The sequence below is a fragment of the Trichosurus vulpecula genome, chromosome 5, assembly GCF_011100635.1.
Source record: "Trichosurus vulpecula isolate mTriVul1 chromosome 5, mTriVul1.pri, whole genome shotgun sequence".
Classification (NCBI taxonomy): Eukaryota; Metazoa; Chordata; class Mammalia; order Diprotodontia; family Phalangeridae; genus Trichosurus; species Trichosurus vulpecula.
The window spans coordinates 39,169,832-39,186,300 of NC_050577.1; the positions used below are offsets into that span (position 1 = coordinate 39,169,832).

At 49.3% G+C, this 16,469-nt stretch overlaps 1 protein-coding gene across 2 annotated transcripts in view; it reads left to right on the forward strand.

Annotated features, from left to right (window-relative positions):
* SH3BP5 (SH3 domain binding protein 5) overlaps window positions 1-16,469 on the forward strand; it is an 86,543-nt gene that overhangs the window by 55,710 nt on the left and 14,364 nt on the right. For both annotated transcript variants that reach the window (XM_036761464.1, XM_036761463.1), the window contains exon 4: window positions 5,160-5,324. In XM_036761464.1, coding sequence (XP_036617359.1) covers window positions 5,160-5,324 — 165 coding nt within the window. The remainder of the gene's footprint in view (window positions 1-5,159; window positions 5,325-16,469) is intronic.

A 16,469-nucleotide genomic window follows, 5' to 3' on the forward strand; every position in this document is an offset into this window, starting at 1 on the left:
GCCCACATTTTGCCTTGTGAACAGACTGGACTTAAATAGCAAGGATCAGAGGAGGGTCAAGTCAGTGAGCATTTATTAAGCTCTCACTGTGTGCCAGGCACTGTGCTAAGTGCCTGGGGAGTCAGAGAAAGGAAAAATGGTTCCTGCCATCCAAAGGCTCCCAGTCTGATGGGGGAGAAGACATGCAAGCAACGAGGTGCCCACAAGATAAATGGATGAACGTCTCAGAGACTCAGCAAATATATGTAGGACTCTGTCCTTAGATAAATGAGTAATAAGGCCCCTGGATTCTGGGAGCTGATGGCCAAGAGGGAGGGAGCTAAGACATTTATACCAAGACTGCAGCAAGGTGCAGTGGAGACCTTACTGCTTTGGAGTCAGAAGACTTGGAGTTGACGCCCCAGCTAATTTTTCTGGATTGATTTCACATGATTCCCCCTCACATGCTCTAGATTCCAGCTTACCTGGCTGAGCCTGTAAATGGCATTCCATTTCCTGCATGGAGAAGCATCCTCTGCACAGGCTGCGATCCCCACACGTAAAATGTTCTCCATCCAGAGCAGCCTCCCTATGGCATCCTTACAGCCTTCTATAGCAGGCCTACGTTGGGTACCGTCCAAACCTGGGTCCCCACCGGGGCCTCTCCTACCTTTTCTGGTCCATGGGGGTCTCCCATATGCCCCTCTCAGATCTCACCTGGCTGTGGGGCATTGTCTGGTCAGCTTCTGTATTTCAGCACGTGAGCTCCGCGAGGGCAGGGGACGTGTTTTTGTCCTTTTTATCCCCAGTGCCTGGCACTTTAGTCCATAAGTATTTATTAAACACTATAATGATTAGACGTGAAGTTAAATCCTTCAACTAGATTTTAGGCTCCATGATGGCAGGAGCTGTGTCTCCTTGTATTACAGCTAATTTCTAATTTGGAACTTCACACGTGGTAGGTTCTCATGCTACCATCCTGCCCAGGATAATTTTGTAAACTGTTTCCTGCAGAGGAACAACGGACTGCAGGGCTGACACTTCCTAGCTGTGTGACCCTGGGCAAGTCACTTAACCCTGTGTGCCTCAGTTTCCTCTTCTGTCAAATGAGCTGGAGAAGGAAATGGCAAACCGCTCCAGTATCTCTGCCAAGAAAACCCCACATGGGGCTGTGGAGAATCAGAAACTACCAAACAACAATAATAACACAGGAGATTGTTTGTCTTGCTGTTTCAGTGGTGAATTTGCCTGTGGCTATGACTTGTACTTGGTACCTCTGCCAAGGGGCATTGGCACAAACCAGTGCCTTGAAAGTTTGGACTGCTGAGGATCTCGATGAGAAACTTATCCTAGGTTGTGAATGGTCTGAAAGTAGCAAAGTCAAATCAGACCCATCAGTACCAACCTGGATTTAGAATGTGAGAGCACCTTTGGTAGGCATCTTGCCATATTGTAAAGCACACTGGTCTTGGGTTCAAATCCTGCTTCGGACTCTCACTAGCTGTTTGACCATGGGAAAGTCACTGGCACCCTCCTCTCTCTCTCTCTCTCTCTCTCTCTCTCTCTCTCTCTCTCTCTCTCTCTGTTTCTTCATATGTAAAACAAGGGGGTTGGACGTGGTGACCTCAAAGGTCTTGTCCAGCTCTAAATCTAAGATCTTATGACCTAGTCTGGCCCCCTTGGTCTATGGAAGAGGAAAAACTGAGGCCCAGGAAGGTTACATGACTGGTCCATGGCCACGTAGGTGGTAAGTGGCAGACCTGGTGTTTGGATTCTGGTTCTGGACCCAAAAGATCTCAAGCTGGAGAGGACCTAGAGGTCACCTGGGTTTTTGAGGAAGCTGCAATGGGGCCTCTTGCAGGCTGGGGTTTGGCTTTTGTTTGCTTAGCACCATTCCTGCTCCCCTGGCCCCCCATTAATAAATGCTTGTGGAATTGCATTGGCTTTTAAAGAGTGGAGAGGGTGGGTCTCTGTAGGTGGGAAAGGACTTGACTTAGAAAAAGGCAAAAACCAGAGGCCAGAACGTGGGCAAACATTGGGGAGACAAGGAGTTGTCTCTTTCCCCAGTGCCTGGCACCTCTTAGGGGTTTAATGACTGAGCACCAGAGGGGCAGGGTGAGAAACATCTGGAAAGGCAGGGTGACCCCAGATCATGGAGGGCCCTGAATTTCAAGTTTAAAAATGTGGACTTCAATGAAGATTTCCAGCTGAGGAGAAACAGGGCCTTGTAAGGAAGATGAATCTAGTAGCAACATAGAGAATGGATTGAGGTGGGGAGGAAGAAGGGGTATAGAGTGGCAGAGGGCTTCCTTTTTTCTTTCCTTTCTGCAGAGAACTGATTATTCTCTTGAGCTCATGAGATACTTTCTCATTTGCGAAGGTGTGGGATGCGGTTGGAGGCTTTGTACTGCAGGGTCTGAGAGATAATCCCTGTTGCCAAGAGAATTGTCCTGTTACTTGGGGGCTTGGGAGAAATGGGACGTTCATGTTAGAAGCAGAATGAAATGGAAAAAAAAACCCCAAAACTGTAACTTAGGTGTTATGGAATTTAAACACACACACATACACACACCCTCTTTCTCACATATACACACTGTGACACACATTCACATATACTCACACACACATACTCTCACACATACAGTCACATGCTCTCACACTTAGATGCACATGCACACACATTCTCTCACACATACATGAACATATACACACACACTCACACACACTACAAAATAAACCTTTCTTCCTGGAAAATATTAAGAGTCACAGATTCAACTGTTAGAATTTATGTTACCTTCTGGACATGGTTTGAAACAAACATTAATGTGATTTAAAAAAATATGTGTCCAAGTTTGGAAGGAACAGACGCAAATGTCTCTCTTCCTTTCCAGGGTAGCATCTGTGGGCAAATTTGTCCCTCTCCATTTAGTCTCTTCTGGAACAGAAAGAACTATTCATCAGATTTGTCCGTTATTGTGGTGGTGAGGGGGAGGGCCATCCATCATAGTCTTCAAGGACCTACTTCGTTTTGGAAATCCACCAAAGGGACAGGTGACCTCACTTGACCGATGTGGAATTGGACATAATAAAAGTCAGTCCCCACCCTTCCTTCTCAAGGTCACATAGTGAGTGACCTTGACTAAGTGCAGGATATTGCTTGCTTGGTGGCCCATTTGACCATGGTGGCTCAATGCCCCTTGGGCTGAAGGTTCTTGGATGCATTTATGTGGGCAGGTCAGGGCTCCGGAACGGGCAGGCTCCCTTGTTGCTGGACCCGATTCCCAGCTTTTCCCTATCCTTACTTGATTCTTTCATCCATGAAACCTTTACTGATATATCACACATCTCCCAGATTGAGGAAGCTGGAGGACCAGAGGGAGAAAGCGTGGATTTGTCCATCTTTCTTTCCTCCTGAGATCTGTTTGCAGTTTCCTTTAGTGCTAGTTTCTAGAGCTTCCTCCAAGTCATATGAGAATGGGTGTGTAGAGTAGGATGTTTTTCCGTCTCTTCTCTGAGTCATAGGTTCCTACCCACCCCACCCCAACTAAACTACTACCCTGTCACATTCCCTGAGGCTGAGAAACAAGTACTTTGTAGATGTTTGACAAACCCACTTAGCCAACTGAGAAGGCAAAATGGACATTTTTGGTCTTGGGATCCTTTTACAAATAAAAAATTAATGAGGATCTTCCCCTAGAGAGCTTTGTTCATGTGGGTTTTATCTATTGAAATTTAATATATTAGGAATTAAAACATATTGTTAGTGTTAGGAAAAATAATTTTGACATCAGAAAGTCCCTGAAAGGGTCTTGGAGAGTTCTGGGATCCCCTGGACCACACTTTGAGAAGTGTTGGTCAGAGTGGAAAGGGTCCTGGCCCAGGGGTCGCAAGACATGGGTTCAAACTCTATCTTTGATGCTTGTCTGTGTGACCTTAACAATTTCGCTGGGCCTCAGTCTCCTCATGTGTGAAAGGGTTGTGTCTAAGGCCCACTCTGGCTTCTCGATTTTGGATCCCACTGGGACTCGACAAGGCAGGGTATAAACACCAGATCTGCAACTGCTCTTCTTCTGGGGAGTGTCAACACCCTGCTCCTGCCTTGGGTAACCTTACACTGTGGCATCAATTGGCTAGGGTCGCCTAGTGGATTGAGGGCTGCACCAGCTGTCGGGAAGTCCTTACTTCAGCTGTAGAATGTTGGCCCTGGAAGGAGCTCTGGAGGTTATCAGGGGCCACGGTAGAAAGAGCCGTTGGCGTACTGCATTTGGATACACTGGACGTGAGCTCCCCTCCCAGCCCTGCAGCTTCCTGCAGGGGCGACCGTGAACGAGATGCTTTTGGGGCCTTATTTTCGTCATCTGTAAAGTGAGAGGTTGGACTAGAATGCCCTCTAAGACGCCTTCTGTTCCGTAGTTCTATTTTCCTTTGATTCTATGATGTCCAGACCCCTCATTGTAGAGGGGAGGCCTAGAAGCATCATGCAACAGGAGCCCTAAGGCCTCACCGCCCTTTAGACCCGAAGGACTGGTCTCGGCCTTGTCAGCTGTTGTTCTGTGTCTCTTCTTGCTGAGTCAAGATTGTTTGTATTGCCCTTGGACTTGCTGGTCTGTTCAGCCCAGGGTCACTGACCGGCTAGATGAGGGATTTCCTAACTGATGGCAGTCTCTTGGCCAGTATTACAAAGGGCAAGTGTGGAATTAGTCACATTTTGGCTGAAGAAATAACAGGTTTTCCAGGAGCCACATGAAACAAAAATAGGCCTAGTGATGCGCCCAGTGGGCAGTGCGGCATCTCTGGTCAGTGAGAGGCCCTGGGTTCAAGTATCACCTCTGATGCTTATCGACTGTGTGACCTTGCAAAACCCTCATGGCTTCTCCTCATTTTCCTCAACCGTAAAACAAAAGGGTTGGACTGAGGTCCCTTCTGGCAATCAGGATCCTATGAACATACTGCATATTGTGTGTTTGCATTTGGGACTGACCCCCTTTTAGACTGTCAGCTCTGGGAGGACAGGGACTAGGGTCTCTCCCCCAGTAACCCTGCACCCAGTAAATAGTATTTCATTTTTAATTAAGTGGAGTGTGCTTTGGGCAATGAGCCCACTTCCACCCTAGATCATGACCGTGGGGCCCTCCCCGTGTCTGGCTTTGCCTCAGTCTGCTGGTGTGTCTCTCTTCCAGGCCCAGCTTGAAGCCCAGAAGGCGACTCAGGACTTCCAGAGGGCAACCGAGGTTCTCCGAGCTGCCAAGGAGACCATCTCCTTGGCGGAGCAGAGGCTCCTGGAGGACGACAAACGGCAGTTTGACTCTGCCTGGCAAGAAATGCTCAATCACGCCACCCAGCGGGTAGGAGCCACAAGGCCTTGCTTATTTCATGCCTTTCTCTGCCTCTCCTTCTTCCCCCTCGTCTTATTGATCCAGTCCAACTGCCTCTGATGGGGGCTCAGTGGCTGCGGCTGGCTTGCCCCACAGCAACGGTTTCTACTCCCAAGGGAGTCTGGCCCTTAAGGGTCATAGAGGCAGCATCTCTAGTGGTGCCAGGGCTTTGTGCCAAGCATCTGCTGCCTCTGTAGGAACTAAATTCATGCCAGAAGGGCTTGGGAAAGACTTTTTTCCTTTCTCCCCCACCATGGCTTGAGGTCCATCGGATTCATGGCCAAACCCTTGGTGGCAAAGGGGAGTGTGGTGATGGGAGGCCTCACCCTGCCCTGTTACAGGTGAGGTCTGTCAGGTGGAGAATTGTTAGAGCATGTGGGGACCCCCAGGACTGAGGCCAGCCAGGAGGGGACCCTCAGGCCTGGCATTGCCAGGCTTGAGCTGGAAAATGGTCTTGCTTTTAAAGGCTTTTTGTTTTGTTGGTGGGGAGGGGTCTAGATAGAGTGCAGCAGGGGAGGAGGGCAGCAGGTACTGTTTGTTTGGTCTGTTTGTCCTCTAGATTTAGTCGAGTCAAACTCTTCCCCAATCCCTGTGGCTTAGCAGCACAGGTTTAGAGCACATAGGATCAGAGTTAGCTGAGGAACAGAGGCCCGGAGAGTTTAATTGACTTATCCAAGATCATACACCCAGGTGGTAGTAAGTGGCAGATGAAGCATTTGAACCCAGCTCCTCCTGACTTTAAATCTAGTCCACTTTCTTCTATATCAGTGTACCCCCTGGCCAGCTTCAGTGCCATCTTATGTAGTAATAGTAGTCGTAGGAGCAGCTAATATTTATAGAGCCTCTGCTGTGGCACTGTGCCAAGTGCCTTACAGTTGTTGTCTTACTGGATCCTCCAACATCCCTGGGGGGCAGGGGCTATTATCATCATCTTCATTTTACATGTGAGGAAACTGAGGCATAGTTCAGTGCTTTGCTCGGGGTCACATAGCTAATAAGTGTCTGAGGCTGGATTTGAACCCAAGCCTTCCTCATTCCAGACCCATGAGCCATCTCTCTGCCCTGGCTGCTGCGGTGGGGACCATGTGAATGTAGGAGCCAGGGCAGGCTAAGCAGAGATGAATCTCAGCCGTGGTCCTGCTCTGGTGCCCCTGCTGCCCAAGGGCCAATGGAAAAGAGGCTGCTAGAAATACCCAGAAGAAATATAAGTTTACATATGAGGTCGGGAGCCGGACCCGTGTGGGTTTTATGCTTGTGGCCCTCAACGTCTGCCCATCCATTCTGATCAGCTGTCCGGTTCCTTGGTGGCCGTTCCTCAAGTCAGGAAGAGCTGAGTTCACATCCTGCCTCAGATGCTCCCCAGCTGTGTGGGCCTGAGCACACCTCCCTCAGCCTCCACTATCTGTAAAACGGGGATCACGTGAGCTGCCTACCTCCCAGGCCCAGGTGGGGTAACCCGTGTAGAGGAGGACTTGCCAACCGTACGGTGCCATACAGGTGCTGGTTGTTAGTATTTTTGCAGGGGTGATGGGTCGTGTAACCCTTCAGTACTTCAGCTTCCGAAGCTCCCCCCAACACAGGAATGGTGTCCTTGGTGGTGGCCTCTCACAGTTGTGGGGCCACATCTGGCTGTGACACCAGCACAAACCCCAGGCTAGGAAGAACCCTGTTCTCCCTACTGGCTGCCCTGATTACCAGAGAGGGAGGCTTCAAAGGCATTTGGGACCCACAGAACAAGCAAAGCCAGGGCTCTGACAGCTGCGAAAGGGGCTCGATGAATATTTGGCGCATTTGCTTCTGAATGATTCAAAACCGCTCCCCTCACCCCCACCTGCCATCTGTTTCCCGGCTGACACCCTGCCTAGAAGTGAGCAGAGTCCAGTGATGGAAACCAGTCCATCAGTTATTCTGAAATCTGTGATTCCACTCCTCAGAAACAAAACAAGACAAAAACGCCGCGAGGCATCTCTCTGCTTGGAGGTCTTTTTGAGAGACCTTGGGTCATGGTGGGGGGGTGGATGGGTGGCAGGGCCGGCCATTCTCCCGGGGCTCTGCCAATGTCCCTTTGATTCATTTTTGCTCGGGCATCTCCAGGATGGCATGGCACATGGCGCCTTTCAACCCGAGTTTGAATTTGGGAGCAGATGTGTGCAGGCCTCTCTCCGGTCTGGGTGGCTTCAGGGTGAACCCGGACCCAGGACAGAATTTAGAGATGTTCTAGAGAAAAGCAGCATAACTAACCAAGCCTCCAGCCAGAGCCTTTCCTTGCTGTGTCCTCTGCGGGGTAGTGAAGGAAGAGGGACTGTTAGGACAGTGCAGTGGGTAGAGCAGGCGATGTGGCCTCAGCCCTGGGAGTTACCAGCACCCGCTTACCTAGGCCTCTCCTCCACAGAATGTAGATCGTCAAGCTAAAGCTGGAAAGGGCTTTCCGAGTCATCTGTTCCAGTCCCTGGAAGGCAGCTGAAATGGTGGCAAGGGCACTGGGGTTGGTATCGGAGGGTCCGGGTTTGAATTCTGATTCTGCTACTTAGCTGAATTTGGGCAAGTTCCTTAACGTCGGCCCTTTCTTCCTCCAGTTTATTTTACGATAAATCTCCGAGGCACAGAGAGTAAGTGACTTGCCCAGGGTCGTGCAGCTAGTAAGCATCTGAGGCTGGATTTGAATTCAGATCTTCCTGATTCTAGGCCTAGCACTTCATCCATTGTACCACCAGCTGCTTCCAAAGCATAACATGACAGAGTTGGGATTTGAACCCAGGACCTGTGACACCAAATGCAGCATCCTTTCCGCATGATCAAATCCTTTCTCCCAAGCACTTTGGGTTTCCCATGGTTAATGTTAGATCAGTGCTCCTTAAAGACCGACGAAATCAAATGACTGATTTGTAAGACACTTTGAAAAGACAGAGTTTTACCCGTTATAAACATACCAGGTAGCAGATGCTGTGCTAAGTGCCAGGGACAGGCAAGGAGAGGCAAGGTGCTTGTGACGAGAACAGGAGAATTCTCCTGGGCCGCCTCTTTCTGTTGGCCCTTTGTCTCCTCGATGCGTGGCCCAGTGCTCAGTACATAGTAGGGACTTTATTCCTTCGTGGCTTGACTCCTGATGCCGAGCTGCTCCCGAGCACCCAGTTAGCAGTCCTACCGGAGGCACCTGTGAGGGGGCGGCCCCATGACACTGTTGCCTGTTTTTGGAGCCAGATTACAGAAATGCACTCTGGGTCCAGTTGTTTTTAAATTGGCCCCCATGCGTCCCTCCTTCCTTCCTTCCTTTCTTCCTCCCCCTCCTTCCTGTCCCCGTAGACGTGCAGGGTTGGGTTCTTCGGATAAAGCAATTTTCTTTCTCAACAACTGCCAAACGATGTAGGCCAGAAAGGAAAAGGCGATTTGGAAACACCAACAGGAGACACCCAAGTGAAGGGAAGGGTGGAGAGAAGGGCTCTTCTCTCGTCGTGTGGCGAGCTGATGAGGGGTGAGGGAATTGGCCGAGTCGTCCCAACGTTGGTAGGGATGAGGTGAGATGAAAAACTAATGGGCATCATGTGCCCAGGGAAAGCCTTCCCTGTCATCAGTCAGTCAGCAAGCATTTACTAAGTGCCTACTGTGTGCCAGGCACCAGGGTGGAGAGGTGCACAGGGTCACGCTGGGTCACCCATATATGGCATGTTACCTTTAAGGAGAGATGCTGGGAGCAGACCCTGTAGAAGATGCATGTACATCCGTGAGCGAGGGAACATCTGGGTGAGGCTGTCCTCTCCTCCCTCCCTACACAAAGGTTCCAGCCTGGCCCAAGTGTCCTGACCCTTGCTTTCATTCAGTCGTGGCTTCTGGCCCAGCTTGTTTTCTGGCCCTCATATGTCCAGTGCCCAGCACAATGCCTCACCCACAATAGGAACTTAATAAATGCTTGCTGAAGGGGCAGAAGGCCCTTAATCACTCCAGACTGAAGACAAAGCAGTGGTGGAGGGGCCGGGAGTGAGGAAGCCTCAGACACTGACTGACTGTGACCCTGGGCAGGCCACTTTACCTATGTCTGTCTCAGTTGCCTGAACTGTTAAATGGGGATTCTAACAGAATCTATCCAGCAGGGTTGTTGTGAGGGGCTAATAGAAGTGAGGCGCTTAGCACGGTGTCTGGAATGTAGTTGGTGCTTAATAAATGCTTGTTTCCTTCCTTGGGCTGGGTACGTCTAGCATCCCCTGCTTGGCCACACCTTCCAGTTCTGGTAACACTCCTGCTACTTCTCTTCACTGAAGAGGGGCCTGACCCACATTGGTTTGCTTTCATCGGCTTGGGGCTGGCAGGAAGCTGCTTGGCTGGTTTTTTTCCTGCTGGACCCGGTCAGACTGGGGGCAGGTAGAAAAGGGCAGGGATGCAGCCCCAAAGGGTGATTTTAGAGTCCAGATGGCCCATATTCCCCATTCTGGAGGCCTCTGGGCGTGCCTGGATACGTCTGCCAGAGACCAAAGCATATAAACATTCAAACCCCGGAGTTCTAGGACATGGTGAAAGCAGCTGTGAGGCCTCTGGGGGTGTGATGGATTACGCGCTGGCCTGGAGTGTCCTACCGATGGGCTTCAGATGCTGATATTCAGCATTGCTGCCTCTGGTCTGACCCATTTCTGACACCAGTTGTGTGTCCTTGGGCAAGTCACTTAACTTTTGTCTGCCTCAATTTCCTCCTCCGTAGGATGGGCATAATAACAGCACCTACCTCCCAGGGTGGTTGTGAGGATCAAGCAATAATCGTAAAGCACTTAGCACGGTGCCTGGCACATAGTAGGTGCTTTCTCAACGCTAGCTGTTGTGATGATTTCTCTCCTATCCACGGCACTTCAAATCCTGCCTCTGACATTTACTAGCCCTGTGGCCCTGGGCAAGGCACTCAGACTTCCCAAGCCTCAGTTACTCCATCAGTAAAATGGGGATAATGGTACCCACAGGGCTCATCTGCCAGCATGCACAAGCATTGATTAAGCCCCTGTTGTGTGCTAGGCACTAAGGTTACAAAAGGAAGTAACCCCTGTCCTCGAGGGTCTAACATCACCTTGGGGAAGGCAGCAGGTAGGTTTGTAGGTAGATATGAAATAATACCAGGTGATCAGGGGAGAGAGGGGAATCGGGCAAGGCCTCATGGAGAAGGTGGCGCCTGAAGGATCTCCGAGGTGCACCTGGCAGCTTGCTCGTTCATCTCCCTCCTTTTACAGGAGGAAGCCAGTTGGGTTGGACCGTGATGTGTGGGAAGGGGAGTTCATCCTGTCCTGCACAGGCAGGTGTAGACCAGATAGATGGGAAGGGCTTTGAAGGCCAGACAGGACTCCTTATTATTGTCCAGAGTTTCAGAGAAGCTCAGTAAGCTGGTGCCTGGAGAACTTGGCAAACCTGAAGGTGCTATGTCAGTGTGAGTTGTGGCATCATATTGAGACCTCGTGGAAGGGAAGTGTGGGGACTACTTAATTTGGTGACATCCAGATGTGGCCAGTGGCCTGGTTGTGTTCTACAACAGCTGGAAGCTTCTGGACCTTCATTAGCTCTCTGTAGACGTTAGGGGCACGGGGAGGGTAGGGAAAGAGAGGGAGCAAGCTGTTTTCTGGCAGTCGGCCTCCATTGCTTTGGTTCCGTGCCCCTCCGAGCAGAGGTCAGGCTCGCCTCTGTGCGTTTGTACCTCCTCTTGCTGCCTTTTGAGAAGCCAGGGCACATAGTAGGAGCTTAATAAACATTTGTGCATTTACTGATCGATTCCGCTGGTGGCAGGGGGATGGACTGCATGACCTCTGGAGATCCACGGTGGGGGTGGAACGCAAACACCAGACTGATTTCCCATGTCATCTCATCTTTCTCAGAGACAAAGCAGGAGGAGAGAGCTGTGGTTTTATCAGTGTGGAGAATTGCTGGATTTGGACTGAGGAGACCTGAGTTTGAAGCCTGCTTCTAACATGGAGGACCTGTGTTATCTGTGAAATGAGGGCATTGTTCTAGATAATTATTCCAGATCTCGGGGGTCCCCCTGCTCTAAAATCTAAGGATCTTCTTCTACGAAAGCAAAGGCCAACCTGTGAGTCAGTAGGTGAGGCTGGGCTTGCTGAGGAGCACAAGCAGGGCAAGTGAGTTGCCCAGGGTCACATAACCGGATTTTGAGCCCAGGCCTCTCTGACTCATGACCCTTTGATCTACTTGCTAAATGATGCAGCCTCCGTTTTTTTGAGGATAATGCTGAAAACCAAACCAGGCCTCCCTGTGTGCATCCTGCCGACTGATCCCTGGCATTCAGTCATCCTTGTTAGCCTGGTGTCTCGCCCGCCTCTGCCTGCCGCACTCCATCCTTCCTCCCGGCGCTCTCTGCTCCTGCTTCCCTGTTTGACTGTCTCCCTCCCCATCCCTTCTGTCACCGACCACTTCACCCATCTCACACTCCTGACACCAGGCTTCAGGCTGAGGAGTTCTCTGGTTGCCTAAGAAACGTCACCAAGGCAACGAGTGCAGACTCTTCCCCCACAGGACCCGAAACCAGATGCTGCATCTTTTTTGGAGAGACCTCTCTTGTCTCATGTGGAATCCCTGAGTTGGAAGGGACCCTTGAGGCCATTTAGTGTAATCCATACCTGAGACTTTTCCTTTCTGACATACCTGGCAAGCGTCTTGATTCCTTGATATAAGAGGTCAACAGTCTCTGCTGAGTCTAAGCATGGCTGCTAATTCCATCCTCTGGGGCCGAGAGCGCTTCCCTCGGATGGCTTTTTACATATTTGAAGCTGGCTGTCCATCCTCTCCTTTCCAAGCATTTCTTCTTCAGCCTAACCATCCCCCTTCCTCCTCAGGTTCCCTCGGCAGCATGATCTTGGGGTTCTTCACCCTTCTGGTCACCCTGCTGGGAACGTTTTCCAGCTTTTCAGAATATGGTGCCCGCCCAGAACTGAATACACTGCTCCAGATGAGCTCTGCCCAGGACAGTGACCAGCTGAGTGACCCCTTTCCCTTTCATGACACTAGGCTCCTTGTACGGAAGCCCAAGTTTGCATTAGTCCTTTTGGCTACAATATCTCACTGTTGACTCATATTGAGCTTGGGGTCCATTGGAAACTACCAGATCTTTTTCCAGGTGTGATCCAAGACCTTCTGTGGCTGTTTCTTGCCCAAATTATTGTAATAACCTAACTGGTCTCCTTGCCCCTCCCTCTAATTCAGGGATTCTTAATCAGGGGTCCATGAATTTTTTTAAAAACATTTTGATGACTGTAGTTCAATATCTCTGGTTTCTTTTTGATCCTGTGAATTAAAAATAACATTTTTTGGGGGGGGGGATTCCGTAGGCTTTGCCAGCCTGACTGCCAAAGGGGTCCATGACACAAAAAAGGTTAGAAATCTCCCTATTATGTTTAACTTAATAGTACAAAAGCCTTTATCCTGTCATTTAAGGCTTTCTACAATTGGGTTCCATCTTGCCTGTCCAGATTTATTTCCTTCTCTTTCTTCTTCACCCTATGCAGTACAGTTGAAAGGGTGCTTAATTTGGTCTCAGAGATCTGGGTTCAAATCCTGCACCTTCCACTTATTACCTGGATGACTTTAGCTATGACACTCAAACTCTCTGGGCCTCAGTGAGCTTATCTGTAGAATGGGGGGAGTAGACTAGATGGCCTCTCAAGGTCCATTCCAGGTCTAAATCCGTGACCCTGCTGGCTATTCCCTATCTCATCTTGCCCAACACGGCCTCTGTGCATCTGATGCTGCCTCTTCCGCGTAGCCCTTCCTGAGGCCCTCCTCCTGGAGGTGATTTCTCCTCCAGCTTTCTTAGAGCGTTTTATCAGAATCTCTCTGCTTACTGTCCCCATCCCAGTCCCCTCTGCAGCATTCTTCTTACACGCTTGTTAGCACACACCTCGTTCTAAGCAGCCTTTTCTCTCTTTCTCCGTCTGTTTTTCTTTCTTTCTGTAACAATAACAGCATTTCCATAAGGCCAGATCCTGCGCTGAGTGAGCGCTTTATGTGACGGAGGCAGGCGATATTATTATCTCCATTTTTCAGTTGGAGAAACTGAGGCAGACAGGTTAAGGTCACACAGCTATTAAGTAGCTGAGTCAAGATTTGAACTGGGGTCTTCCTTACTTATCTACTCCACCATCCAGGTGCTTCGTGCCTCTGTTTCTCTCCTTCTCCCTGTGTGTCTACGTTTCAAGCTCTATGCTCATCTCTACCCCTTCACCTCCAAGTTTTCCTGACATTCCTCAAGACTCAGGAGGGATCTCACCTACTCCAGGAGATCTTTCCCAGCCTCCGCCTCTCAGGGGACCTTCCATGACGGGTCTAGCCCTGTCTCAGACAGTCAGCCCTGTGACACTGAGCCGATCCCTTCGCTTCTCTCTGCCTCAACTTCCTCCTCTGTAAAATGGAGATAGTGCCTTAAGGGGCTACTGTCAGGCTCCAATGAGGGAACACGTGCTATAGAAATGCTGGCCGTTGTTACTCTTCTAGTTACTGCGTAGCTCATACCTCCCCAGCTGTTTGGATGCTGGTCCTCCTTTCTGCCTCTGTGTCCCCAGTGCCCAGCACTGTGCCTGGCACATGGTGAACATTTCATAAATGCTCGCAGAAACAGTCCCTCTCCTAAAGGATCATACCTTCTAATAGGGAAGACAACCTGTGAGCAGATAGGAAGGTAGCTGTGGAGGGTAGGGTGCAAGCCACTGGGAGTGTGTGTGTGTGTGAGCTTGTGCGTGCATATGCGTGAGCAGGGAAAGATCATCTGAGGAGGGTGATGTTGGAGCTGAGTCCTAAAGGAAGCCGGGATTTAATGTATGTGGAATTGAGCATGCAGGAATCTGAGAGATGAAATACTTTGGACTATCTGAGGTGCTTAGTTTAGAAAGTTTGTTTTTTTTTTTTTGAAGTTTTACGTGGAATCATGGTCTGGATTACAGGTGTTATCAGGCTTTATGCAGCAGGTGTGTTCCTGAAAGGTTGTATCTAAATTCATGAGCCCGTGCCCTCGAGGAGCAGAGCTGGAACCCCCTCATTAAAGGGCAGTCTAAATTGTGTCAGGGGGATAAAGGGGATCTCCCAGATTCTCACTCAGGGACCACAGTAACTCCTGAAATGGCACCAAGGGAGACATGACTTCAAAATGTAACTGACCTCAATGGAGGAAGGTGTCCTAGACTGCCTCCAAAGTGGTAAGAGAAAAGTTGGCATGAGCCTAGAATGAAAGGTGAGCCCAAGAGTAAAATTTGTCTCTTTCCTCACCTAGCACCTTAAAGATTTTTTTTTAAGGTCAATAGCCACCTCTGGTTACCTGCTTTGGAAGTTTGGCTTTTGGTCTTCCAGGTGGCCATACCTGGATAGGCTTAAGGTGGATTTGCGAAAGTCAGTTAATCAGCAAACATTTATTAAGTACCTACTGTGTGCCTCTTCTAGGTGTTGAAGTCCCAACTAAAATCTCACCCTCTACAAGAAGCCTTCCCCAACCCCTCTTAATTCCAGTGGCTTCCCTCTCTTAATTATTTCTTATTTATCCTATACGTAGCTTGTTTGTGCGCCGTTGTTTGCATATTAGCTCTTTGAGGGCAAAGACTGTCTTTTGCCTGTTTTTGTATCCCCTGTGTTTAGCATGGTGCCTGGCATGTAGCAGATGCTTAGCAAATGTTTATCAATTGCTTGATAAAAGAGACAGAAATGGTGAATAAAATATTAAATAGTCAATAACGATTGAAACATGAAACAGTAGTAAACATGAAAGTTACTGCCCTCAGGGACCTTACAGTCTGTTGAGGGAGGCAACTGTGCTTATGTAAGCACATACAGAATTCATAGAAAATAGATGCAAAAAAGTGAATTTAGGATCATAGCTTTAGAGCTGGAAGGATTATTAGAAGCCATCATGCCCAGACCTCCTCTGTTTACAGACCAAACGAAGGCAAGGAGAAGTTTGGGGACTTGCCCAGTCACAGACTTGGTAAATACCCAAGCCTCACTGCTTGGCCGTGGTTGGGAGCAGAGGATTCCCCTGGACCTCAGGGTGGGGCTGTGGTTGGAGTACCACGCAGTGCAAGGGGAAGCAGCTCAGCTGGTCAGCTGGGGGAGGGGAAGTGAGTCTTTCTTTCCCCACAGGTTTTTCAATGGTGCCTTCCTGAAATTGTCCCTAGTGAGTTCTCAAAGCCTGATCTAACTTCCTTTTGGCTCCCCCAGGGACATCTTGGAGTTTACTCATTAGTCAAACTCCTTCCTCTATTTAGCCGGCAGCCCTTTGGGTAACACCAGAGCATGTCCCGCCCCCAAATCCTTTTTCTAATGATGAGATTGTAGTCTGATTTATTTTCTATGATAAGGAATTTTCTACGACTTGAAGGGCCTGAGAGATAGGCCCAGTGAGAGGCAGAGTGCTAGACATGGAGTTAGGAAGACCTTGGTTCAAATCTTGTTTCAGACCCTTATTACTGAAGTGGCCGGGTGGTGAATTGGTTGGAGGAGGAATGTCGACAAAGTGAGTCCCTATCTCACCTGGTTGTCATGGTGATCAAAGGAGATAAAGTATGCGGCAAAACTTTATTTGTTGTTTCTGACTCTCCATGACCCCATTTCGGGTTTTCTTGGCAAAGATACTGGAGCGCTTTGCCATTTCCTTCTCCAGCTCATTTTACAGATGAGGAAACCGAGGCAAACGGGGTCAAGTGACTTGTCCAGGGTCACACAGTAAGTATCTGAGGCTAGATCAGAACTTAAACCTTAAAGTAGTCGGTAAGTTAAATATTATTATTAGCCATGGGACCATAATTCTCCAAACCTCAATCTAGTCATCCATAAAGATGGGATTAATAATAGCCATGGAACCTACCTCACAGTGTTATTACGAGGCTCAAATGAGATAATCTCCCTAAAGTGTAAACTGTAGAGTACGTAAGGCCCAGAGAGGTTGAATAGCCAAGAACATATAGTAAGTGGTGGAACCACAATGTGAAACCACATCATCTTACTCCAAGTCTAGTGAGAAATCGGAGCTGAAGACTGGGGCGGGGGACGTCTTAAAATCATGTTTACTTTCTTGCTCTGTGGCCTTTTCTCTAGGCAGAGGACAGACAACCAATGAGTTACTAGCCTTGTTCATAATAATAGCTGGCATTT